This window comes from Typha angustifolia, chromosome 15 (assembly GCF_048772165.1).
Source record: "Typha angustifolia cultivar Huaian chromosome 15, ASM4877216v1, whole genome shotgun sequence".
Classification (NCBI taxonomy): domain Eukaryota; kingdom Viridiplantae; phylum Streptophyta; class Magnoliopsida; order Poales; family Typhaceae; genus Typha; species Typha angustifolia.
This window is the reverse complement of record NC_133253.1, coordinates 2,154,807-2,179,730: the sequence shown is the minus strand read 5'-3', so window position 1 is coordinate 2,179,730 and position 24,924 is coordinate 2,154,807. Positions and strand designations below refer to the sequence as shown.

Below are 24,924 nucleotides of genomic sequence, written 5' to 3'. Positions count from 1 at the left end.
TGAGATCTTAGTAGACATTCCAATATAGTCCTCTGCAAATTTTTGAAGTCACTTGTGATGAGTACAGAAGCAATGATCTCTTTTGTATAGGTATTTTACAATTTAACTGATAGAAGAAATTTTGCTAATAACAAACCTCACTTGGAAAACTACAGCGTAGGCACAAAGAAGGGAAGAAAAACACCGAGTTCATCTTGTCCTACATAAGTTTAAATACTCTCTGCAGGTTATTGGCAGTTTGATGTGATTTGCAGCAGCTTACAACCTTTTCTTCTGTAGATCCATATCAGGTCACATAATGTTTGCCATTGATAAATCCAAGGATCTCTTGAGAGAATTTAGTAGTCTATCAATTTCAAGCTCTTGAGCCATGACAAGATCTCTGTCAAACCTTCGTTCAAGCTTCTAGGACTGTAGCCCAACTCATTCTTTGCCTTGTCGCAAGAATATGACCATTGATGAGACATGACCCTAACAGTCTGCATTCATACGAGGAAGGAAATATTATGGACTTAAAACAACGTTTGTCCTTAGATAAAATAAGCAAAGAACACTAAACAGGGAGGATGTAGACTTACTGGATAACTTATAAGTGGGAGTTTTCCTGTAATTCGAGAAAAGAAAACAGATATCCAACCATAGATTTCTATCACCCACAGAGGGATGTGGAACATTGGTCTTTTTGTTTTTGTGATTACAGCAGCCATGTCAAAAATTTGGGTGAAGGATGCATTTTCTCCAGTGAGAAGATACCTTTCACCCACTCTGCCCTTATGCATAGCTGCTATATGTCCAGCAACCACATCTTCAATATGACTAAATGATGTTCTGTCATTCCCATCTCCTACGTGGCCAGGTAAGCGCCCATTGAAACGTTCAATTAACTACAATAATGAAAGAAGTTGAATATGAGGCTACTACTATGTTAATGTTGAGTTTTAAATAGCAAAACAATAGCAAAATATCAGATTCATCTGAGTAGTGTTTCTCTTAATGAACTAGCTCCCGAATGAAGCGTCTCCAAATAGTTCAGATATATTAGAAATTCTCCCCTGGTATATACTGTTGATGAGAATACCATTCTATTCTACAAAGCTTTGATCACATAAGTAATGGCACGTTCATCAGTTTGAGATATGGAAAATTGATTATGTAAGTTTGAGACACAAAAGACTAACGAATTAATGATTATATTTTCACATCAATTGGAGCAACCAGATCTACTATGTAGGCATTGACAATACAAATGAAAGTTGATGATATAGCACATTAACTTGATGAGGAGATCCAAATTTTAGCAATTCACTAGAGAAAAACTGCATACTAAGATAATGATTCTACTATTATCATTCACCTAATAAAAAAAAACATGTAAAATCTCAATAATTCCTCAGAAATGAAAGGCTCATGCTTGAGGCATAAAGAACTTTTGAGCATATCTAGAGTTTCTAAAAGATAAAATAGGTCTTACTATGCGAGCCAGAACATTTCCAGCTGTTAATTTTCCTGGGCCATAGATGACTCCAGGATAGACAAGAACAATTGGCACTCCATTTGTTGCGGCCTGCAATGCAATCTTATCCGCAAGAACCTTTGACTTCTCATATTCTGTGCAAAATACCTTTCCCTGATGCATCTGTAGTTTTGAATCATAAAAAAACAATTTTCCAATTTGAATCCAATCTGAATTGAACAAGAAGAAATGAAAAAAAAATTTGGGCATATTAAAACATAATGGGAAGAATAATTCACTAAATGGCTAAAATTGATCTATTAAATTAATTGGCCAGTGCAAAATACTCACACGCCAAACTATTATGAAGAAAATGTTGCAGACATAAAACACTAAGAATGGCAATCATCTTAGTATTTGTAATGTCATAGATCAAATAAATGGTTCTGCTATGTTTTTGTAGTCCATTTTCGTTTTCATGATTTTAAAGAAAAAAAAAGGAAGCATTTGAAGCTAGTTTTGCTTCTTCATAGTGCTTGCAGGAGAAAATTCCATCTTCACACTAGCAGTACATAAGGATATCACACTTAACATCTAAAGTTTACATAGTTATCGTCGACAAGTGTATCAGCAAGAATGTTGCTTCTAGCAGTATGGTTATGGACACATAACTGAAAGCATCACGTAAAGGATGTAAACGGAGCATGAGATAATATGGATATCTTTAATATTCCATCCAATTTAATAACATTGGTTACCTGATTCTCATCTGCAATGTACCCATCTGTCGGACCAATAGCGAAAAAAGATGATGTATATATCATCTTCTGTATTGTTTTTGTCTCTTTGACAGCTCGCAACACATTTTCTAGCCCTCCTACATTGACCTACGATATATGATAGAATATTTTTTTGCATTGATTAGAAGATCAAGTCAAAGAAGGTAGCACATTAAAGTACTTAACTATGTACAAAGCCACACATCCATCACAAATGTAAGTATTTTCAGATCTAGTTTCTTAATCCCATGATGACTAAGATGTGAATATCAATGAAATGGTAATGCCGAAAAGTAATTTAGTTCCTACAGCATAAAAAAAACACTAATTTGATTACCAAATTTTAGATGTCATGACATATAATCCAGATGTATAGCGAGGGCAAATGGATGAGCAGAAGAGCAAGCAAAATTCGACCCAGGATAAGAAGAAAAAGGGTGGAAATTGAAATTGATTTGCTCACCGCAAAGAAGCGGGAGGAATCGGGGAGCCAGGGCTCGCCGAAAAGTAATTTAGTTCCTACAGCATAAAAAAGTACTAATTTTATTACCAACTTTTAGATGTCATGACATATAATCCAGATGTATAGCGAGGGCACATGGATGAGCAGAAGGGCAAGCAAAATTTGAGCCAAGATAAGAAGAAAAGGGGTAAAAATTGAAATTGATTTGCTCACAGTAAAGAAGCGGGAGGGATCGGGGAGCCAGGGCTCGACGGCGGCGGCGGCGTGGAAGAGCACCTCACAGCCATCGCACGCCGGGAGGAGAGATGACAGGTCTGTGACGTCGCCATAGGCGATCTCGACGGGATTCGGAGACGAATCTAAAGGGAGGTTGCTGAGATCGCTGCTCCGCCGCACTAAGGCGCGGACTTCGTGGCCGTCCGACAGCAAGGCGGTGCAGAGGCGGCCTCCGAGGAACCCCGTCGCACCCGTCACTAACACCTTCATCGCTCACCCCTCCTCCCTCTCTCTCTAAATTTCTCTTTTTAATTCACATAACCGTGGAAAGAGACGAGATGATTCGTTGGTTTAACAAACTGAAACAATTGGCGTACTTTGGTCGCATTGAAATAAACTAAGTTTTGATCCTTATCGGTTCGTCGTAGCGTCCCCCTTTTTTTCTCTCTATTTCCATTTTTACCCTTTAGCGCAGGGGTTTAAAAAATCCGGGGTTTTAACGGTCGACTCAGCCCAGGGAGTCAAGAAGAGACCTTTACCCTTTCTCTTCTTTACTCTATCCCAAAGAGATGGCGAAGAAGCAATCCATAACCTACGAGGAGGTGCGACAGAGGAAGCTAGAGGAGAACAAGAAGAAGCTGGAGGAGCTAAATCTCCATCATCTCTCCATCGTTGTTCAAAAGGAAGCATCCCCCAAGACCTCGGAGGTGCATGGCGACCCGTCATCCCAAGACCCTTTTCCTTCATCAATGGCCTGTTGGGCCTTCTTGGTTTTAACTTCTTCTTCCCCTGTGATGGAGCAGGCTAAGCAGAGGAAGCGGAAGATTTCCCCAGAAGGGATTCTTTCGCCTCCGAGGAGGTCGCGTCGCCTCGCTCAACTGCCGGAGACCAACTACCATGAAGTAAGCTAACTTTATCATTATTTTTCTAGTTCCTAATGTTGTCCTACGAGATTTTCTAATCCGATACTTGGGCAGGTAGCTTCGGATGTCATGGAGAAACATACGAGGTTCGTAAAACTGCCTTATTCTAGCTCTTAAATGGGCATTTTTTTTGGGCCCAATATTAATGTGTTTTCTCTTATCATTGCTAGGGTTCTTAGGAGAACATTTAGACATCTTTATATGTCAGATAGAGCATCTGTTTCCTTTGAAGATAGGTTGTCTGCTCAAAGGAAAGCAGAAGAAATCGAGTCACAGCTTGATCCAAAATTTCCTAGCTTTGCAAAGTCAATGCTGCATTCACACGTTATACGAGGTTTTTGGCTGGTGAGTATATGACAATGAGGTGGTTAACAATGTCTTATTTTACACTGAATCAGTTAGGATGTGATATGTTTTTGATTGTATTACTTTTGTATCAATCTTGTCAATAGGGCCTTCCTAAGCAATTTTGCAACAGCTACCTACCAAAACACGATGCAACCATTACTCTAGTGGATGAAAAAGGGGATGAGTTTGAAACTAACTATCTTGCATATAAGACAGGATTAAGTGGTGGATGGCAAGGATTTGCCATATTTCATGAATTAATTGATGGAGATGCACTAGTTTTCCAGTTGATCAAGCCCACAATGTTTAAGGTAACCATTTGTTTCTCTTACGAAGAAATGCTGCTTAGTGACACATTGATTACTAAGTTGTTATTTAACTTTCAGGTATATATAGTTAGAGCAGCTGACTGTGGTTCTACTTGATCAGATGTACTTTGAAATTAACGCAAAAAGAGATGGCACCAGGTGATTTCTATCTGTTTCAGTTGCAGAATGTAGAGTAGATTTAACTTTTTTTAACCTTTAATATAAAGGGTTTTTACATATGTAATTGAAAGGAATCTAAATAAGGGGATAATTACCATAACCAAAAGGATCAGATATAGAATTGGATTCAGAAGTGGTGTAGGATTCTGGTTAGGTTATGTGATTCTGGAAGGGAAGATATGACTAAGTTGCATTTAAGCACATCGGCACCATCTGCTTATTAATATAACTTCTTGCATTCGGTTGTAGTTAGCAAACTGGACCTGATGTTGATCCGGGTAGAGGTCGGGTCACCCAGACGGACTTTAGTTAATTTTAGATTATTTAAATATTTAAATAATATTTTTATAATGCTAAAACTAAAAAGAAATATCTATAAAAGCAATACTATTGTATTTCTTTTATTTTTTAGCCATTTTGACTAATATTTAGGTTTTAAGTATATTAAATCAAATGGCTTGGTACAAAGTCTTATCTTAATTATGTTTTTCTAATTTTAAAAATATAATTATTTTATTTTAGAACTAAATTACTCTTAAGGTAAATAATAGAACAGTTGAATTTAAGGATAACTAAGTAATTTTGAAAAAAAGTAAGCAATCTAGTCACTTCGCAAATACCTGACTAGATTGTATGGTTCGCTGATTGAGTCTGTTAGTTTTTACTGAATCAATTGTATTACTGATGTGATGACAAAATCGAATTGTTTTGATAATCCGTTCACCGATTCACCTGTCCAACCACTCGGCCTAGTCCAATTCTAATAACTATACATTTGTACAATTAATATGATATCTGTAAATGAGACCATTGTCCTAGTTTAATCATGTATATTTGGCTATGCAGGTGACAGTTCCAAATGAAATGGTGAAAGCACAAGTTGATTAACCAATTTCAAGACATGCTCTAAATGTACTCTTCTGCTCTGTACTCTTTTAAGTGATTAATATGGTCTAAATTTGCTCTTCTGAAGTATGGTTTCTGAATTGATTTCCAATTATACCACATTCAGTGATGGTGATGCAGGCCTACCTCATGTTCATAAGGAATACTCAAAGAACACTCTGAATAGCATACCATTGGTTCTGATGAGCATCCATCTTGCTGCATATATATAACAAGCTATAGACATGATGTTTGAACTTTTACTCATATAAACAACTCATATATTGCACTTCACCACCTTTTACCTCATCAATATTTCTCTTTGGCATGAGATCAACTGTCTGTTTCTAAGAAAAAGATCAGACTGAAGAGCTTACAAACATTCTGGTACTGAATCTCTTTCTTTGTCTTGCTCTTCTTACCTCATTCCAAACGGTTTCCATAAGTTCTGCGATCACCAGAATAAATTAGTCATCTAAGCAAGCTACAATACTAATGATTCTTGTATGGTAGTGACAAGTAATGGTTTCAGCTTACTGCATGTCTAGTCCAGGTTTGCTTCTCAGACTCTCTGGAATTTGGCCTGTCAGGTTATTGTTGTAAAGGTATCTGTGATCCAAACGATATAGTGAAAATTTTGAGCTTCCTCTAGCATATGGAATTATAGTTTTCAGGTTGTCATTGTTTAAGAACAAAAAGAAAAAGACTTACAACTCTTTAAGGTTGTTGAGTTCTCCCAGCGATGGAGGGATCATTCCGCTGAATTCATTGTCATTCAGATGCCTTCAGTAGGAAGAGACAGGAGGACAAAGTAAGATAGAAGTCTGGAAGTGAATCATCAAAGTAAAATGGGAGGACAAGAACCATTTGAGCTTACAAAGTTACCAATTTCTTTAAATTCCTCACGTCTGGAATGGGGCCTGATAACTTGTTCCCGCCAAGCCAACTGCAAATATTTGAATAGTTGAAAATAAAATAGCTCATGTGTTCTCTTAACCTAGGAATCTTTCTGAAATAACCAGCTTACATGTTTGTGAGAGCCGTTAAATTGACTATGTCATCAGGCAGTGATCCTGAAAGGCCATAATTTGTGAAGTTTCTGCCATTGATCATCAAACAAGAGATAATTCATGCTCGAGTAGAGATCAAAGAAATACCAAAATGATCCACTAAATATTAACATCTTTGTAAGAATTTGTTAACTGAAGTGTAATAAGTATCTACAGTGAATTGGTGAGTAGTGATCAGATCTGAACTCACAGTGATTCTACTCTGAAATCATTTGAGCAGATTATGCCAGTCCATGAATTTTGCAGCGGTAGGCAAGGATCTCCACTCCAGTCAGACGGGGGATTCTTTATGCTTCTAGCAAGCTCATTCATCGCAATCACTGCACCAATTCATCACCTAGACTGAGGAATTGCACATAAAACTGGTACATTTTACATATAGAGTAGGGAATTGAATACCATCTCTAGTGATGGTTTTCCCGCCAAGAGGCACTATTTGAAAGATCTCTCCAGCATTGATTACTGGACCTACAGGGGAGTCCTCATCAGGAGTCAGTGTGATCTGGGTCTCCCCTGCGAGTTGCAACTGCGAGGCGTATACCATGACACCGTCGGCTGAGACATTGAGACCTTTATAGAAGTCCTTGCCATTCACTGCAACATCAAATACCCTCCAGCTGAATGGGCTTGGAGTTCGGTTATCCTGAAAATAGAGTGCTACATAGTAGCTATCATTAGGGAGTGCCACCGCCGGCCACTGGACAACAAGTTGCTTTCCTCTGCTGGCAGTCAGAGCACTCCGCAATGCCTTCTGCGGTGGAAAGTTCCAAAAGTTCGTCGACGACACGTTTGAATGGCTCCCAACTATCAGGTTTGCATCCATGAAAGAAGACCAGTATCGATTGAATTGATCATCTGGATAGCTTGAATTTCAGTATCCACATTGTCAAACACGATGTCAGGCTACTAAGACATTTCAATTTTCGACAATTACTAGTAATGTAAAGCTTGAATTGGCATCAATGTACCTGATGATGTTGCCATCATAACCGAAACTGTGTCGAGCAATTGTACTTAGCGCGTATTTTGTGAAATCAGTAGAATTATACATAGAATCCTCCAAGCTTACCAATTCAAGAGCTGAAATGAATGGACTTGAGACTGTATCCTTGTTCCTAGCCAAGCACACACTCAGTGTCTTCCCTTGTGCTGCAACTACAATCTCATAGTAGGATGTGAGGCCCTTGGCATAGTTCTCTGATGTATTCACCGAGCTCCATTTCGTGCCCTCGATGATCTGATCGAACACCGGAGGCTCCTTACCGCCATCGAAACCTCCATAGAAGTATGTTGTTCGGATCAAATACTTGGCTTCTTTGATCACAGGGAAAACATAGCAATATTTTCGAGCTGATTCGTCAGGAAAATAGCGAAGCGTGGACAGTATTGGCAAGATGTTAGGATTGTCAATTGTTGAGACATTTCCGACATCGATGAATCCTTCATCTTGGATCCATCTGATGCTCCCAAACTGATCCTCCTTGTCACAGCCACAATTTATGTAGTAACCTATGCATCATAAGGTTTGTTTTCATTACAACAACAAAGATTACATGTTTGTCATTATATACGTGTGATTCTTTTCTTTCACATAATAGCATTCAAATTGAGGATTCCTATAGTATCTGAAGGGAACCAGATCATGCCATGCTATTATTAACTCTCTCTCTCTCTCTCTATCTATCTCTCTCTCTCTCTTTATATTTTAAATAAGTGATGGCAACCTAAGAATTGAATCATAACATATTTAGAGCGACATGAAAGGAAACATATTTAAATGCAGTTATTTACCTCTAGGAAGAGGAATTGAAGCATGGAGGAAGGAAGGGAAGATGGTCAGCAGGATGAGGATTAGGAGAAGGTAAAAGGAAATGGAGATTGGCATAGTTTATTATGGGGGAACATCCAAAGTGGGAGTCCCCAAGAGATGGGGGGAAAAACAACGCAGAGTTATTGTGATCAGGAATTAATTGGTTGCATGGCCTAAAGGGAAGAAAGAGATTGAATGGGTGGAAGAAACCTCATAGGATCTTGGAGTTCTTGGGGGATTCTAGCATGGTGTTGACATTTGGATCGATTCTGTTGAGGTTTGAGGTGCAAAAATAGCAACTATTGACCTAGTCAAACAGTTAAATACTTTGTAACAAATGGTGGAAAATTTTGGAAATTGTGGAGCAAATGCTTTGCTTTTTAATTATCGATGGTTACCTTTTGATATCTGTAAGTTGAAATCATAGTAACTTGAATAACATATATTCTCTATAGAAATAAATATACAAATAATAATAGGAGTATTTTTATTTTTTATAGTTAAATTAATTTAGAAAAGATACATATGCGCGCCCGCATACACAAAAAGAAACTTTGGATAAAACACTTGCTATTTTTATTGAATTTAGCTCTTTATCTGGTTACAAAGTGGAAGAATTAGGAGTAATAAAATATCAACTTAATTTACCCAACTAATTCTATTGTTATGTGTCAAAAGACAATTCATTAACCAAAATATCTCTACTCACGATTGCTAAAGAATCATTAGGCACAGAATTAATCTCAAAATGAAGAAAATTCTTTGAGCTACTAAGATTGGCTAATCAATTCGCCGACTGTTTAGCCTCCCGACAGCAATGTCTAAAAGAAAAATTAAAAGATAAAAAATGTCGGTAAGAATGTAGTTTCATCAAACCCTAAAATTTGAACCCTATATATACCCTAAGACATGATTTTCAAGTGGCCTAATGGTCCGTCAAAAGATGGAGAATGCCCGGTTGTACTAAAAACAAAGCATGACAATATATGGCCTTTTAAGGCACTGTAAGGATAAAACTTCAACTTCAAGTTTAATTTGTTTAATAATTCAAGGAGGAATAAAAGGTACTCATTCAAATAGCATGCCCATCCATGCCTTTTAGTACCTTTGTCATGTGTAAATAACCACCAACCATATGGGCCATGCATCATCCCACATGTTCCTTGGTTGGTGCACCTAATTCACCATTTCCATTAATATTGCTCTCTCTCTCTCTCTCTCTCTCCTTCTAATTCTCTCTTACTGGAAACTACTCTCTTAACTAGTCTTAGGTTGATCGTTTCATTTAGGCGTATAAACATCACATATATATTTGATACAGTACAATCAATGAGGCTAAAACAACAATAACATCATCAACAAAGAGTCCATTAATAAAATCTATCAAAGAATTTTAAGAACTTTAATCCTATACATATAAAATATATATTCCAAAGAGGAAGGGGGGGTGGAAAAATTATATTTCTCTCTCTCGATCTCTCTCTCTGTGTGTGCAAGAAGTAGATGGAGGGAGTAAGTTGAATTAATTAATTTGGGGTGAGATGCTCATCCTCTGATCCGTGATGTTCCACCTCCAATGGCCATCACTATACCCCATCTTCTCCGCATCCCTCCTATCCCACTCCAAGTCCTTCTTCCTCTCGTCCGACAGCAAACACAACGCCTTCAACCCCTCCTCCATCTTGTCGTGCAATCTCCACCACGTCCGATGCGCCGCGTCGCTGGCGTAAACCCTTTGGTCGTCCTTGTTCCAGTTGCAGTCGTAGTCTCTGTAACACAACCATGGCTTCAATCCGAGGTAGTGGACGGCGTACACTTTCGGTGGGTCCGCGCCGTAGAGGTGATCTTTTAAGCTCCTCTCCGCCGTCGTGTTCGCCCAGAAGTTCTTTAGGTAGTTCACCCTCCGGGGGAGCCGATGCCACCAGACGAAGACCTCGTTGAGGAACCCCTGGTCGCCGCCGTTGTAGGAGACGATGTCCCTGCGGCGCATCATGAGGGCGTGGAAGGTGCAGTTGGACGGCTCGATGACCATGACGCCGGAGTTGAAGATGACGCCGTCGTTTCCCGTGGCGGAGATCTGGGGGAAGCGGAAGAGGATGTCGAGGTTGCGGAGGACGAGGATGTCGGCGTCCACGAACACGACCTTGTCGTAGTCGGTGAGCTGCCACAGCCGGAACTTGCTGTAGTTGTACTCATTGTAGGTGTACTTCTTGGCCCGGGGGTTGCGGATGCGCTTAATCTCGCGCAGGGTCCAACCGGCGGCCACCAGCGCCTGTAGCTGACGCCGCCGGATCGACTTGTCGTGGAGGAGGACGAGGTCGCGTGTGGAGCCCGTGCGGCGGATGCTCTGCGCCAGCATGATCGCTCCGCAGAGGTAGGCGTCCGAGGAGTGGAGCACCGTCGCATACGCCTCCCGACGGGGCCGCCGGCTCGCCGGCGCCGCCAGCTTGGACACGTCAAACACCTCGTTTATTCCTACAGCAATTCAATCTCTTAAAAATAATATAACAAATATTGTATAGCGATGGATGGATATCACGTAATGACAAATAGAACCATAGACAAGGTGTGATCGTGCCAAAGACTTAACTTGTAAACTAAGGTTGAATTGGATAAGCAGCCCCATCTCTTTCCTAGCTACCATATCTTAGTTTATCCGTATAATAAATAGACCAACTTCCCTTGAATCGAAATTAGCAAGTGTAATAGTGTTGGCCAAGCTTGCTGTATCCTATAAATTGTTATTGGATAGTACGTATCATTCTGCTCCATTACGAAACCGCAAACGACAGCATCTTTTGCGACAATTGGCCTGGGAGGTGGGGCCCTGGGGGTCCTTTGGTTTTCTTCAAATCAAAAAAGGAGGAAATTTGAAGTTGATGTGCCATCTAATATGCCTTTTACCTACCATTAACGACATCCATAAATTGCAGCTTTAAAACATATAATTGATATCCCCTGTTTCTCCTGCCTTACATCTAGCTCTAGTGCTCTATTACAACCACTTTAGGGCGGTGGAAATTAATTAACTTATAATAATATTAATTTTAATTTTTTTTAAAAAAAAAAGATCGAAGAGATTGAAATTAATTAATTTACCTTCTCCCCAGAGTGGCAAAGCGAGGTTGCAGGATCCGAGCGGCAACCTGACCTTGTCCTCCAACCTCTCCGCTGGGGTCTCATACACCCACCAATCTCCCTCCCTGGCCGCCAAATCATCGCACCGGAAGAGCTCCATCATCGGCTCGCATGGGCTCAAGAACACCACCTTCACCGCCCCGCGCCGGTCCCGCCTCCCCTTCCTCACTGCCAAGTTCGCGGCCACCAGGTGCACCTGCAGCCTGGCCACGTCCCTCGCCCACCCCTTCTCCGGCCGCCGGCACGGCAACTTGGCCACCACCACGTCCACCGCCTCGTACCTGGACAAGTCCGGCATCGGGATGTCCGGGCAGGACGGCCCCTCGATCTCCTCCTCCTCGTCGATCCACTCTGGGAACAAATCCTTCCACTCGAAATTCCCCGACGCCTGCTCGAACTCAATCCTCGTCGTCCTCCTCCCCTTCTCCACCCCCCACCCCGCCAGCTCATCCTCCCCCATGTTCACCAATCCGATCCTCTCATCCCCTCGCAAAAATCTAGGAGCTCTCTCCTTAGCAATCCTCTTCTCATTCCTCATCTAATCATTAAAAATAAATAAAAATAATAATCAAACACTCCATCACAACTTTCAAATCAATCACGCATAAATATATCAATCCCCAAACCTTACTGACGGCGGGAGCGCAATTCCGGAAAGTGCAACGGACGAGGGAGGCGGCGTTGTTGTCGAAGAGAGAAGAAGGTTGGAGGAGAAGAATGGCGATGTAAGCAGCCAAGAAGAAGACCAAGAAGGCGACATTGATCCTAACAACGATTGCTCTCGAAGGCGAAGTACTACTACCCTTGAACATCTCCCCTCCTCTTAGGCCCATAGCTATGTGGGTTATGTATGGATGTATATATATATATATATATACACACACACACACACACACACACATCTATCTATTTGATAGGTGATGGATTTGCGAATCTTTGTTTATTAGTGAGCTAGCTACCAAGTTAATTCTCGGCCTTTGTCGTGGGTAAGATGTTCCAGGGGTCAAAATGTAAATTACTTTCTTTGCAATTTAGCCCTCAGGGTTATATTAGAAGCTTCCCATTAATTCCTCCCCTCCCTTGCTGTTGAGATTGCCACATCACAGGGGTCTTTCGTTAATGGCTTCTTTTTCGTCTAACAATCTTTGCTATTTTGCCCTTTCTTTTGCATCAAGTTACAGTAACTTACTATCATGTAATTACTATTATCACGTACTCCATGCGAGCCATTTTTTCCTTTTAAGTTGAAAATTTATGATTAATAGAGCAACTCTAATATGTTTTAAAAGAAGAGGGTTTAGGTTAATCCAGTAGTTTTATTTAATTGCAACGCCGCCGGAATATATATATATATATATAGTACGTGAATATTTAGCCCATCGTTTTAATCTTTTTTGGTAAATTAAGGTGACAATGGAGATTAAACCTTGTGATGATGTCTAAATGGCTTATTCTCTTACCTACTTCTGTTGGTTGCCGAGTCTTAATCTTGTGTTTAAAAGAAGCCAAGGCTAAGGGAGGAAAATACTATATGATCGTGAAAGCAACTCATGCATCAACCCACAAACCTTTTCTTCTTCTTCTCTTTTTATTTATTTATCTTCTTATTAGGTTTTTCTGTAATGGTAAGAGATGGATTGGACATTACTTTCCCACCAAATGTGAACAGATTCTTATCTGTTAGTTAAGAAAAGCGAGAAGATTAATTAGCTTCCACAGAATGCCAAAACTGTTGGTGATTTGGCTATTTCTTTTGTCATGATCTATAAACTTTAGTATTCTTTATTTTACCACAGCACCAAATGCAGGAAAAATGCTACCATTCTTTACTAGATAATTAACTTTGTGATTAAAAAATATATATTAGGGCAAATTACATCTGTTTGTAGTTTGATGCGTTATTATATATCTTACAAATTATATACTTTAAATTTAAGCACGTAATCCTCCTCAATATTTTTCACCATAAAGAATATGTTTTCATAGAGTAATAATGATTTATTAACACTTGGTTTGAAACAAACCATATTTATTCAATTCTCATTTGAAAATAATCTGAAAAGAAAATGTATCTAATGATAAATGTATGATTACTAGTCGGATGAGTTAATATGTATTCTTGATCGAATATTTAAGCAAGATGCTTTACACCCAATTCAGAAAAGGAAAGGATGCAGTAGATGATAAGGATGAATCTAATATACTTTTATGTTTATACTTTTCTATGTATAATTGCTTATAAGAACAACAATGGTGGTCTTCACAATGAGATGTGTGTGCTTGGCATGAAACCAGTAGAGGTTCAACATCAAATAAAATAAACCAATGGCCACTTCACCTATCATTCTCTCTTTATGAGCTAGCAGTGGAGGAATTAATATATAAAAAATTATAAAGAAACAATAAAAAAATTTCTAGATGTCCATTTATGTTGGTTGTTAATTACTCCAAATTAAATTTGGCTAATTTTTGTTAAGGCATTCCAAAACTATTGGCAAAATGAATACCATATACCATAAATGGCTCATAGAAAAAAATAATAAGAGAAAACTATATGGCAACCAGCCATTAAAAAAGATCAGTATGAAATCAATTTAGAAAGTAGCTATCATGTTCAAAGTCCAAACTAAGCATCAGAAAGAGGATATGCGCATGCATCATCTTCTAGTTGCAATGCAAGTAGGATTGACCAATCTAGGGCTCTTCTTCCTTCTTCTTCTTTTTTTTAATTTTCTTTCTAACTAATCATTGAAAAAATAAAGGTAGAATGCATGAGCCATATACTATGTTAGTATTGGAGAAAGTTCCAATGACCAATAACCTTTGTTGGGCATGTTGTTAATTTGTCTCACATACGTAGGCTGTCAAAATTATTATTATTATTATTATTGTTACTACTATACTTTGAGCAGTTCTCTTAGATCATCATTTCATCAGCATATTGATAAGTTTGAGAAGGACTTAAGAACTCCTTAAGTTGGAGATGTACTTTCTATAGGGTTGTTCTCATTTTCCATCTCTATTGGGATGTATAAGGCCTAGCTAACTACAGCAAAATGGAAAAAAAAATAAATAAAATTATTTGTCACATATTTGTCATTGATATAAGTAACTAGTTCATGTGGAGCTCAGAAGAGATATTAATAGTGATTTAGGATTTTTGCCTATTTTTTTTTTAAAAAAAATTCTCATCATGCTTATAATAAATAATAAATAAATAATAATTTTGATTTCATAATTTTATTTGTCCATCTACAGCATCTTAATTCAAAGGTTAGTGGGTTACCTCAACTGCTACATTAACCAAATTCTCTCTCCTAATTCTAAAAAAGAAATGGTTGATAATTATATCAGAGCTACCTGAAGACTTTGACTAGAGTTTAAATAAGAAGGAACAAAATAAATTCTTATTTTGGTGTGTTATATGGAAAGAGGAAGCTGAGGACTAAAGTAATGGAAGTCATCTTGAATTCTTAATTGCTTGAGATGAGATTGTTTAGGTACTTGTTAGTTGGCAAGTCATTAAGTTAGCTTTGTATAGTGAAAGATGAAATTGTAATTCTAATTCATCTCACCATCCATTCTATCCTATCCTATCCTATCCTATTCTTTTGATGCCCATGATCCATCCAGCTACCTAATTAAACTGAAGCACATGTATTTGGCTCAAAAACTAAAGCATGCACATGTATGACATACGTTCTACGCATGGTTTTCTCAATTATTTTGCAAACAATTCTGGGGAGTTGGAGTTGAAGGAATACTTACAAGGTCAGAAGCGTGATGTTTTAAATTTCTCATGATTCATGCTTGATTGTTTGTCAACTTCGTTAATGTATTTATAAATACTTTATATAATATAGTCTGGTATTTTATGAATATTTTATATATGCATAAAATACAGGGTATTATTAGGGATAGCAAAAATAGATCCTTGTGCTCGTCTCTTATGTACTATATATATATAAATTTCTCTGTAAAAGTAATTCATTTTTCTGTAAGAATGAACCTTTTTTCTTTGTCTGATGATAAATTAATCCTCACCAAAAATGGCCAAGATTAGAATGATTCCAGTAAGCCTTTCTGCTCTTTACTTTCTTATGGAGAGTAGAACATTTTATAGAAAAGATCACTGGTTCCAAAATATAGTTTTCTGAAGTTTATCTTTTAATAACTAAATTCGCTGTCCATGCCAATTGCATCTAATATGAAGTTCACCAAAACACACAGCTAAGAGCATCTTACATTGAAATGATATGCCAATTGTAAAATTTCATGTGCACTTTTGATCATGCTTCTATGAAAACAGAGTGTCAATCGAGTTATTCCATCATAATCAGTATCCTATATTATCTACCGATAATTCATCGGTTTACAGAGAATTTATGATAAGGTCCTTCATGCATACTAACTATTTTTGTTCTTTCATCCAGGTCAATGTCCAGGCCAAGATAGTTACCTCCTCTCAGTCAATTGTCATGAGAAATATCACAATACAAAGCAAAAGTGATACATATAAGCTCAAAGTCATTCTAAATATCATCATTGTACAACACAGTACTGTACGAGAAAATTAGCAGCAGTTTCATGTCGCCCCATATAGTAGACAGCTAAATGACGTCCGGTGGTCCAAGGGAACTGGTACTGCACATAGGTACACAAGCTCAAGAACAAGATGGGAATAAACAAGAATCTACCGCAAAGGACCATTCCTTCTTTGATGTTGGAATAATGGTCTTTATAAGATCTCGGAGATCTGCATCAAAGATCACATTGAATCAGTCAAAAGATTAGATGATCAATGTTAAATTTTATAATGTGGAACTCACATTTATTGGCATCTCTGCAATAACAAGACCACTGCTCTCCTCAATTCCTTTAAGGGTTACCACTTCACCTCCAACAACCATGTTGATCACAATTCCATCTGCAAAGGCATTAAACTATCCCGATCACTGTAATTTTGGACAAGAAACACCAAATTGATAGTGGTGGGAAAAATAACCTGCTGCTAAACAAGTTGACATGCGCCTTAAGTATGTTTCCTGAAAGAAACTGTGATGTTAGTATACCATTTTCAACTTGCATAACCAAAGTTGCTCCAGGGGCACAAAACTTATAGTTCACGCACATTTAAGACCTTCCAAGTGTCAAGAACAGAACATATGGAATCAATTTCATCAATAGAATGTTGGTAATTTCATATAATACATTACATATTTCATTTACCTTTTTCGATGGCAATTCATAATTTATCAAAACACGAGCCACTAGAGGTGCCTCTCCTGAGGCGGCTATAGGAAGGCAGGCATCTGTTACAACTATGATGCTAGACTTGAGAGCCATACTTCCAGATTCAAGGACATCCCCAGAATAATCATTGTAACCTTGATTCCACTCTGCAGTTAATTGACGAAATTTTTCCAGTACAGATGCACGTTCAGCTTCAGCCTGATCACTGTACTGCATTCAAAAGCTAAATAAATCATGTATAATATAAATAACCATAATTTAAAGAAGCAAGAAAATAGCAGCTAATTAGGATAGTAATATTTATCTTCCAACCCCCGTCACGCAATGATAAGCACAAAGAACTTAGTCAGCTCCAACAAGGGGGCAAAGAACAACAACACATTATAAAGAATACTGTAAAATATGAACTTAGGTCTCACGAACAAAAAACTGAATGAAAAAGGAATTGGAAAATATGAAAACCACAATAAATCATAGTGCAACTAATCTGATCAACTAGAATTTCCATACATATATCATATATGCATCACAATGATGTATGTAGTACTTTTAACTTCTTGTACTCCCACATTGTCAGTTGCCAATCAGAGACATGATGCACCAAGCATGCCATTCTCATTACTGAAGTTGTCAACATATTTTTCTTCTCTCAATTCGAGCTATTAGTCCTTCAGAAGTCTTAAGAATGCTGAACGCTCCACAACAAGCAACTGGCCCAACCACTCATGTACATCATATTTAGCAACTATTTGTCCTCCTTTCTTGTCCTTAAGCAAGTAACATCATCCTGTGTTTCTATCTTTTAGAGGAAGGAGTTTCGCACAAGACTGTATCTAGCCTCTGCATCCTACTTCTTACTTATTAACATTCCACTTATTCCAGAGCCAAAATAAGCAAAACAATTATATTAACAATTACGACATCCAGTAGTGGACTTGCTTATACATGAACAAATGAGCCATATCTCTGCTACAAGCTGCAATAGATAAATTGATTGCTTTCGTGAGATGAGTGAAGCTTATATAATATCAAGGAAATGCAAATTTGGAATTATCATATTTTAATTATGGATTCATAAAAGTTCTAACCCTAGGTTCGATTGTACAGTGTCAGAATCTTCCTAACAGGTTAATATCCACAGTCATTTTCCCAACCAAAAAATAACCCCCAAAATGCGATCTTTTCATTAAGAAAGAGCGAATAGGATTGCCAAGTCATTTACCAGAGGTGAAAGAGAGATGAAAGATAGATTCGAGACTGCGGAGCAAACGGCGTCGAGCTCATCCCGCGAGCTGCAACATATCACCATAGGAAGCGAGGGTCGACGCCCCGCGAGCCCGAGAAGATCCACCAATGTCTCCTATAAATCACGAATTCGCTAATTTTCTCTACCTCAGCCAAGGTAAACCAAAACGTTGAATAGAAAGAGATCCAAAGTGAGAGATTTTAAAAAAAAAAATACCATCTTGAACTGGAGGCGATCAACAGCAACATAGTAGTGGCGCCCAGGGCTGTTCCGATTCAGGAAGGAGAGATAAGAATCCGATAAAGAAAGGGAATAGAAAAGAATTAGGGTTTCGCGGGAACCTGAGATGGGAATGGGAGGAGGAAGCGGGAGGAGATGGAGAAGGAAGCGAGTCTGGGAGATCGACGATGGCCGTTCCTCTCATAATTTCACTGTTTGCCGTGACTAGGGATAAGTGGTGGGAATAGAGGGGTTTATTCGGCGTTTCCTCCAAGAATATCTCAAACGGGATAAATACCATGGAATAACTATCAACCTTGCGAATATTCTGTAGGATTACCCTACTGTATAAATTTCATTATTTATAAATATATATATATATATATGAATATATATTTTAATTATTGAAGAAATTATTTCCATTTGCGAAAATCCAAAACTATATGTTGTTAATTATTGACCACGAATACAATAAGCTTTATTTACGTCCGAGGCCAAAATTATGTTGATGCATGGTAAATAAGAGATGCATTAAATAAAAATAGATAGATGAAAACAAGAACAAATTGTGAAGCAAATGGAATGCCCTCCATTTCAAATCTACAACAATATTATTTCATGCCTGCCTGAATACATAGAATGATAGTTTCTCATGCAGGCCTCTCTAACACAGTACAAATTTAGATTTCAGTAGTTCTGGACTTCATACAAATGTATTATTCATTGTTTTCTCCATGACCCTATACCGTAAATTACAAGCTTGAACCAAACCCACTTATTAAACAAATTTAATGACTTAATGCACATATACAACAAAGATTATATGAAAATTGGTAGCTAGCGACTGAAAAGGAATTCTTCTACTGTTGAGGTTGACCCTTTTTTCTGGCTAAGAACATGACAATCCGTGGGAGAAGTGACTTCTTTTTCCTTACCTTCGTATCGGATACAAATTCGTCTGGGCTACTTACTGCTGTATATAACTTTGGATCTGACATTGGATGGACATAGACATCACCTTCTTCCTTGTCAAAGCCCTTTGTTTCAATGCGATGTTCGAAGCTCCTTGGTGGGCTTCTGGAAGGATTAACCGCTGCTTTAGCAGCATCACCAGCTTTACGCCGCTTCTCATTATCAGCTCTCCATTTCCTCAATTCCTGTTCCACTCCAAGTTTACCCTCCTTAGCTCTCTCAGATTTTTCAATCGCAACTCTCAGAGCACGCTTTCTTTCATCCATCTCCTTGTAAGCTTCATTTAATCTCTCTAAACTCTTCGACTCGGAATCCTTTGCCAACTCAACCTGCACAAAAGCAGCGGTCACCCTTTCATGTGCAAGCTCTTCAGCTTCGTGAGCACTCTTGCTAAGAGCAAAATATTCATCTACAGGAAGAGTTATTCCTCTAGGAGAATCTTCTTCGATACTTCCAGCCTGCTCGCTCTCTTGCAATGCTTTAACTGCAGCAAGTGCGAGCTTCTCCGATGCTTGAGTTGCCTCAATTTCTTTCAGTGCTGCATGTAATCTGATCTCTGTGGTGCTTGTGCTGGCCTTGGCTTGTTCTGCTTCTTCCTTGGCCCTTCTTAGCTCTTCTTGAGCCATTTGAGCAGCAGACTTAGCTTCATCTGCTTCCTGAGCTGCTTGTTGCAACACCTTAGGTAGCTCCACCATCTTTTCTCTTGTTTCCTTTTCCTTTTTTCGAATTGCTTCTAATTCTTCTTTGGTCTTATTAAGCTCAGCTTCAAGAGAAGATACTGCTATAGATGCCATCCCTTCCCTCTGCTGCAATGTTGAAAGGGTTGTTTTCTCTCTATCCAGCTCTGACTTGAGGGCCAAAGCTGCAACTCTTAAAATATTGACCTCATCTTTTGTTTTCTCTATATTCTTCTTAACTTCCTCAAGCTCCTTAGATGTTGAAACTAAGGCTTCCTGAATGGACTTTTGGGTTTTCTTCAGTTCATCAGCCCCATTCTCTTCCTCAGTGCCCTCTGCTTCTTGGTTTACTTTTGCTTCCATGTAAGCTGCTAGCTCAGCATTGAGGTTGAGTAACAAAGTGGATGCTGTACTCAACTTTGACTTCAAATCCTTTGCTGATAAAAGTTGGTCATTTAGCCGTTGCAACTCCTCTTCTGTCTGTTTCAGTTCCTTTTCCCAAGTAAGACAATCTTGTTCTCTCGCCAAAGCTGCACCGATTCTATGTTCTTCTGCTTCAAGATGTGCTGCATGGGCCAATTCCAGTGATTCTTTAGTTGTAATAAGTTCCAGAGTCAGTTCCTCCACTGTCTTCTCAATCACCTTTGATGCTGAAACAGCTTCCTCTGCTTTCTTGATTGACATATCTCTTTTGTTAACTAAAGATGCATACTCTTCTTGCAGTGCTTTCAACTCCTCTTTCACGGACTTCAATTCTGCTACTGCAGCTGCATGCCTAGCTTTGGCAACCTCTACTTGTGCCTTCGCTGCTACACTAGCTTCATCAGCAATTCCTTGTTCCATTTCTTTGACCCTAAGTTGAGCAAGTTCTGAGTCCTGTTTTGCTTGGGCTTCTTCAGTTTGTGCTCTCTCCAAATTAAGTTTCAGCTCTTCTACGAATCTTTTAGTGCTCTCTAGCTCCTCAAGTACCTGTGCTTTAGCCTCTTCTGCAGCTTCTGATTGCTTTTTGCACTCTGGAATTTCTTTCTGCACCTTCTCAAGTTCAAACCGTATATGCTTGCTCCTCTGCATGTATACAAACCAAGTCATATAACACTCGAGTGAAAAAAAAAATCTTAGTGCAGCTTAAGAAACTAAGAACCATATGGGTTATGATGTGTGGATCTGTTGGCCATTTTCTGAAGTCCACATGGAAGAGTTGTTCTACTTCTACACATTCAAAAAAGTGTTTCTTGTTTACACTTGTACCAGTTTGATCTGAGAATAGTGAACAAACTAAAAGAATGGACTCAAATTTCAATATTTTATTGAGAAAAAGTAAAGGTTCTAGAACGTCCTCATCTATAAAATTAAAGAATAGTCCATGACGAATAATTAGTAATCTGATTATCCTTTTTCTTTAAAGGAGGTCAACTGATTTTCCTTGTGGTCTTTTTTCCTGCTCAAGTACAAGCAACTAACTATTTTTTATAGGCCACAGCAATAATATGGTGTCAGTTAAGTGGTAACTGAACTACAAAAGCTTGCGGGGGAGATAAAAAAGAGCTGATGAGGCAATACGGGCCTGAAGTAATGGAAAGGCTACTCATGAAGCAAGATATCAGTGACACTCGTCTCCGAAGGGGATAAGTAATAGTCTTCAAAGGAATATCCATTACCTCTAGAGCCTGTGCTTTGTGAGCTTTCCAGTCGACAATTCCTCCAAACTTGGTGACAGCCTCCTTCACAGATTCAAAAGGTGCTGCAGTATCAATGAGGCTTCTGTTTGATTGTATGTTCTTTACATTGTCCGCTGGTGACCTTTTCGATACATCTTCAACCTTTGTACGATCAGGCTCATCAGGCATGACTTGAGACCTGTCTTGCTTTGTATTCATTTCAGAAGATGGAGTATCAGGCATGACTTGAGACCTGTCTTGCTTTGTATTCATTTCAGAAGATGGAGTAGATTCCTTAATGACTGGAGCATCATGTGGCTCCTCTATGGGTTTTCCAATCTGACTAGGAGCAGCATGACCATTACTTATCTGAGCATCAGAAACTCTATCAGAACTGCCATCTTCAAGCTTGTGCAGTGATTCAGTTTCCATGTCTTCCATCACCTTATCCAGTGAATGAGGTGCTGCATTGCTAAGCACTTCTGAGGAGGAAGGGACAGTATCATCTGTAGAAGTCCTTGATTCATTTGAGCTCACCAGCGTATCAGGTTCATTGTGGTCCAACAACAAACCGTCAGGACCATGTCGATGAATTGGTGTCTCACAATTCACACTTAGTCCCTGCTGTTGGTTAGTGTCAACATTCTCTTCTGTGACTGTGGACATTGGAGGTTCCGCAGGAGTTGGTGGAATTTCTGATGTAGACATAGATGCAGTAAGCAAGGTGCCTCCAGAGAGATTTTCTTCGGCACCTTTTTTCTCTTCCATTCCTCAATAAATAAATACTTAATCTGATTCCTTCCTGAAGACAATAAGAACAACAAAGTGCACAATGAGTGTTATATAGTGAAGCCCTAAATGTAACCATGATGCTCAACAAAGATAATTCGTCCATAAAACTTTCTTAGAGTGAAAGTTTCTCACTCTGGCACACAAAATTAACTACAGCCAGTAAAATTGTTTCCCTTTACTGATTAACAGTATTTCATCCTGTGTGCCTCTTGATACATATCCGAATGGGTGGTTCTGGGTATTGCATGGTGACAGAGAGGATAGGTCAGACATGGCAGGCTAGAATTCAGGAAAGTGTGACGATAAAATTAGTAGGAAGCATACTCAGAAGTTCTTCATGAAGAGGAACAAAGAGAGTTAGTATGGAATCTCATTGTGATGACAGTCAGCAGTTTAAGATAAGTCAGACAGAGGATTGACCTTCAGCAGAATGTTTCAAATAGGATAACTAGATAGTCCAAGTGATGCTAGTCCTGCAACTAGTCTAACTTGGTTTCTGATGTATTTACAAATCAAAACTCAAAAGAAGTAAAGTGAGGCAAGTATAAGATCAGTAAAGTAAGGCAAGTATTGATCTTACTTCTATTTTCATTTCCTCAGAGGATTATGTACAATTAAGCAAAATTATTTCATCTTTTAGCTCAGAGAAAGACATTGTGATACTTTAAACCACATATAAAACGAGGCATAGACTTTTGGAGAAATATTAAATTATTAATGTTGTACAACTAATAAAAAAAACTTCTGAATGCTAGTTTATCATGTAAAGTAATTAAATCCTCTGACCAATGATGCTCGATGTAGACTTTACATTATATCCACCTGTAACCAGTTGCTATCAGCTAAAACTAGAATACAGCTTCTTTTACCCTAGACATATATATCTAGTTGTTGCTTGCATGCAAATAAATCTGTATATCGGATATCTCTCTGTTGTTATAGAATATTCCAACACGCAAGTGACACTAAAAAATCTAGTTAGCTGCATCAAGTTAAGTTGCAAAAAGCTCCGAGGATTGTCTGAATAGCCTTAATTGTTTCATAAATACCGTTTTCTAGCCTAGAGTGAAGCAGAAAAGGAAATGACGTATTCAAGTATCTTGAAACAACATTAGTTAAAGTCAAAACTTCAAACAACACAATATAATAGCTATTTCTCACTTCAAGGGATGAATTCAGAGGAAGAAGTGAGAATTTAAAGGTTAAAACTGTAAATATTCCTTGAAAAAGAATACAGAGAGGCTGCCAGCAAAAGCATTTTCACATTGTATTAGCGAACATACAAAAACAACCAATAAGAAGACTGTGATCTACAGATAGCATCTTCTATTTTCTCTCTGGATGGTCTAGTTATCCCTTTTAATATGATGTACTGTGGACAGAGACCAAGAACACAAAAGTATCAGTGAACAAATAGTCAAACACCTAAAACAGTTCAACTAATCCCTTTTGTAATCTATCAAATGAGTAACTAAACAACAAAGAAAGATGATGGAAGCACATCAAGTGACATCTAGAGAGAGAGAGAGAGAGAGAGAGTTTTGTCAAATCATGCATGTGGTTGACCCTTCCATCCACCTTAGGAGATCAATGCTAGAATTTAACTCCAGAAACATGACGATCCTCTCAAACGAGTAGTCCAACTTAATGAACGAATTGAATTCAGAAATTGGCAGAAATCACCCAAATGAAACATGTAAACTTCATCATCTACCTCCTATCTGCTTGCCTCTCAATAATTCACTAGAAATAGATCAAATTAGTGAGAATTTAGCTCAATACCACAAAATTTCTTTATCATGAAAAGACCCAGAATTTCCCATCTCCTAATTCAACCATGAAACCTTCCAAACAACCAAAAGATCAAACTTTTCGCAATTAAAGCAGAAAGGAAATGAGAAAAAGAGAGGAACAAAAAAAAAGGCAACAAAGAAGAAAACTTCAACTCGGTTCCATCTTCAATTCAAGCTTCCTGACTAATAACTACAACTCTAAGCTAAACCCAAGCAAGAATCAACAAAGGGAGAGACGATAGAAGACTTACTCGTATATCCGTGAAGTGGGTTGGAAGAAACGAACACCTCGGAAGGGAGAAACCCAACGAGACAAAAGGATTCGAAGGATCGACTCACGTGTGGGGTGGAACAAACACCTCACCGTTTAGATCCGCGTCTCTCTAGACTCCATCTCTCTCTCTCTCTCTCTCTCACCCCTTCTTTCTCTGACAAATTATCACTAATTATTATGTCCTTGGAGCCATCATTAGACCAAATACGATAATGGTTTCCTTTTATTCCAAATTACGGGGATAAAGGAGGGGAGAAAATAGAGATGCTGACCATTTCGCTCATGTTCACACCGAAAGGTCCCAACACTCACCCACTACGCCAATTCATATTCCAAGCTTCCGCATAGAATCCTATGCCCCAACACAAATCCACCGTCGATCTACAATTTGACAGGTGCAGACGGTGAGGATATGTTCCTACAGATAATAAATATGGGGCGGCTTCGAGGGACTACGGTGGGGGAGA

At 38.6% G+C, this 24,924-nt stretch overlaps 6 protein-coding genes across 10 annotated transcripts; 1 reads left to right on the top strand and 5 right to left on the bottom strand.

The window, feature by feature from the left end:
* Window positions 1-11: 11 nt before the first annotated feature.
* LOC140778591 (uncharacterized) lies at window positions 12-3,278 on the bottom strand. Its single transcript, XM_073123384.1, has 5 exons — window positions 2,909-3,278; window positions 2,212-2,340; window positions 1,472-1,636; window positions 579-884; window positions 12-479 (listed from the first exon to the last, which is right to left on the bottom strand). Exons 1-5 carry the CDS (start codon window positions 3,179-3,181, stop codon window positions 339-341), a joined length of 1,014 nt encoding a protein of 337 aa, XP_072979485.1. The 5' UTR covers window positions 3,182-3,278; the 3' UTR covers window positions 12-338.
* A 94-nt stretch (window positions 3,279-3,372) lies between these two features.
* LOC140778592 (B3 domain-containing protein Os03g0184500-like) lies at window positions 3,373-5,818 on the top strand. Of its 3 annotated transcripts, XR_012107210.1 has the most exons (8): window positions 3,419-3,618; window positions 3,715-3,813; window positions 3,889-3,920; window positions 4,005-4,179; window positions 4,287-4,493; window positions 4,569-4,649; window positions 5,517-5,582; window positions 5,683-5,818. XR_012107210.1 is itself a non-coding variant. In XM_073123386.1 (7 exons), the coding sequence occupies exons 1-6, from the start codon at window positions 3,481-3,483 to the stop codon at window positions 4,605-4,607; spliced, it is 582 nt and encodes a 193-aa protein (XP_072979487.1). In that variant the 5' UTR covers window positions 3,373-3,480; the 3' UTR covers window positions 4,608-4,649; window positions 5,517-5,642. The 3 variants fall into 3 exon arrangements, 2 of the variants coding, with proteins under 2 accessions (XP_072979487.1, XP_072979486.1); XM_073123386.1 differs by lacking the exon at window positions 5,683-5,818 and having other exon boundaries at window positions 3,373-3,618; window positions 4,395-4,493; window positions 5,517-5,642; XM_073123385.1 differs by lacking the exon at window positions 5,683-5,818 and having other exon boundaries at window positions 5,517-5,642.
* LOC140778590 (probable LRR receptor-like serine/threonine-protein kinase At1g67720) lies at window positions 5,720-8,698 on the bottom strand. Of its 2 annotated transcripts, XM_073123383.1 has the most exons (9): window positions 8,417-8,698; window positions 7,594-8,134; window positions 7,025-7,488; window positions 6,816-6,945; window positions 6,583-6,654; window positions 6,433-6,501; window positions 6,267-6,338; window positions 6,093-6,164; window positions 5,720-6,003 (listed from the first exon to the last, which is right to left on the bottom strand). In XM_073123383.1, the coding sequence occupies exons 1-9, from the start codon at window positions 8,508-8,510 to the stop codon at window positions 5,979-5,981; spliced, it is 1,539 nt and encodes a 512-aa protein (XP_072979484.1). In that variant the 5' UTR covers window positions 8,511-8,698; the 3' UTR covers window positions 5,720-5,978. The 2 variants fall into 2 exon arrangements, 1 of the variants encoding a protein (XP_072979484.1); XR_012107209.1 differs by lacking the exon at window positions 5,720-6,003 and having other exon boundaries at window positions 6,441-6,501.
* Window positions 8,699-9,790: 1,092 nt separating this feature from the next.
* On the bottom strand, window positions 9,791-12,432 carry LOC140776936 (UDP-glucuronate:xylan alpha-glucuronosyltransferase 2). Its single transcript, XM_073120791.1, has 3 exons — window positions 12,200-12,432; window positions 11,535-12,111; window positions 9,791-10,910 (listed from the first exon to the last, which is right to left on the bottom strand). The coding sequence occupies exons 1-3, from the start codon at window positions 12,404-12,406 to the stop codon at window positions 9,958-9,960; spliced, it is 1,737 nt and encodes a 578-aa protein (XP_072976892.1). The 5' UTR covers window positions 12,407-12,432; the 3' UTR covers window positions 9,791-9,957.
* A 3,581-nt stretch (window positions 12,433-16,013) lies between these two features.
* Window positions 16,014-18,567, bottom strand: LOC140778571 (ATP-dependent RNA helicase eIF4A). 2 transcript variants are annotated; one of them, XM_073123362.1, is made up of 7 exons: window positions 18,414-18,566; window positions 18,289-18,337; window positions 18,049-18,186; window positions 16,803-17,036; window positions 16,579-16,618; window positions 16,403-16,500; window positions 16,014-16,329 (listed from the first exon to the last, which is right to left on the bottom strand). In XM_073123362.1, exons 1-7 carry the CDS (start codon window positions 18,494-18,496, stop codon window positions 16,312-16,314), a joined length of 660 nt encoding a protein of 219 aa, XP_072979463.1. In that variant the 5' UTR covers window positions 18,497-18,566; the 3' UTR covers window positions 16,014-16,311. The 2 variants fall into 2 exon arrangements, with proteins under 2 accessions (XP_072979463.1, XP_072979464.1); XM_073123363.1 differs by lacking the exon at window positions 16,014-16,329 and having other exon boundaries at window positions 16,385-16,500; window positions 18,414-18,567.
* Window positions 18,568-18,883: 316 nt separating this feature from the next.
* On the bottom strand, window positions 18,884-24,657 carry LOC140777608 (protein WEAK CHLOROPLAST MOVEMENT UNDER BLUE LIGHT 1-like). The gene is made up of 3 exons (XM_073121831.1): window positions 24,435-24,657; window positions 21,599-22,400; window positions 18,884-21,005 (listed from the first exon to the last, which is right to left on the bottom strand). The coding sequence occupies exons 2-3, from the start codon at window positions 22,364-22,366 to the stop codon at window positions 19,152-19,154; spliced, it is 2,622 nt and encodes an 873-aa protein (XP_072977932.1). The 5' UTR covers window positions 22,367-22,400; window positions 24,435-24,657; the 3' UTR covers window positions 18,884-19,151.
* Between the last annotated feature and the right edge of the window lie 267 nt (window positions 24,658-24,924).

Bases quoted from the DNA above. Each gene is read 5' to 3' on its own strand.
- LOC140778591 (XM_073123384.1), bottom strand. From the start codon at position 3,181: ATGAAGGTGTTAGTGACGGGTGCGACGGGGTTCCTCGGAGGCCGCCTC. The intron at 885-1,471 runs GTAAGACCTATT...TCATTATTGTAG, and splicing joins GAAATGTTCTGGCTCGCATA to TTAATTGAACGTTTCAATGG. The intron at 480-578 runs GTAAGTCTACAT...GTATGAATGCAG, and splicing joins TCCCACTTATAAGTTATCCA to ACTGTTAGGGTCATGTCTCA.
- LOC140778592 (XM_073123385.1), top strand. From the start codon at position 3,481: ATGGCGAAGAAGCAATCCATAACCTACGAGGAGGTGCGACAGAGGAAG. The intron at 3,814-3,888 runs GTAAGCTAACTT...ATACTTGGGCAG, and splicing joins CGGAGACCAACTACCATGAA to GTAGCTTCGGATGTCATGGA. The intron at 4,494-4,568 runs GTAACCATTTGT...TTTAACTTTCAG, and splicing joins TCAAGCCCACAATGTTTAAG to GTATATATAGTTAGAGCAGC.
- LOC140778590 (XM_073123383.1), bottom strand. From the start codon at position 8,510: ATGCCAATCTCCATTTCCTTTTACCTTCTCCTAATCCTCATCCTGCTG. The intron at 6,655-6,815 runs GTGAGTTCAGAT...GATCAATGGCAG, and splicing joins GATTTCAGAGTAGAATCACT to AAACTTCACAAATTATGGCC. The intron at 6,004-6,092 runs GTAAGCTGAAAC...TGGTGATCGCAG, and splicing joins AAACCTGGACTAGACATGCA to AACTTATGGAAACCGTTTGG.
- LOC140776936 (XM_073120791.1), bottom strand. From the start codon at position 12,406: ATGGGCCTAAGAGGAGGGGAGATGTTCAAGGGTAGTAGTACTTCGCCT. The intron at 12,112-12,199 runs GTTTGGGGATTG...TTTAATGATTAG, and splicing joins GCGCTCCCGCCGTCAGTAAG to ATGAGGAATGAGAAGAGGAT. The intron at 10,911-11,534 runs GTAAATTAATTA...GAATTGCTGTAG, and splicing joins TTTGCCACTCTGGGGAGAAG to GAATAAACGAGGTGTTTGAC.
- LOC140778571 (XM_073123363.1), bottom strand. From the start codon at position 18,496: ATGAGAGGAACGGCCATCGTCGATCTCCCAGACTCGCTTCCTTCTCCA. The intron at 18,187-18,288 runs GTATTTTTTTTT...CGTGATTTATAG, and splicing joins ATCGCCTCCAGTTCAAGATG to GAGACATTGGTGGATCTTCT. The intron at 16,619-16,802 runs GTAAATGAAATA...AGTTTCTTTCAG, and splicing joins ATGAATTGCCATCGAAAAAG to GAAACATACTTAAGGCGCAT.
- LOC140777608 (XM_073121831.1), bottom strand. From the start codon at position 22,366: ATGGAAGAGAAAAAAGGTGCCGAAGAAAATCTCTCTGGAGGCACCTTG. The intron at 21,006-21,598 runs GTAATGGATATT...GTATACATGCAG, and splicing joins ACAAAGCACAGGCTCTAGAG to AGGAGCAAGCATATACGGTT.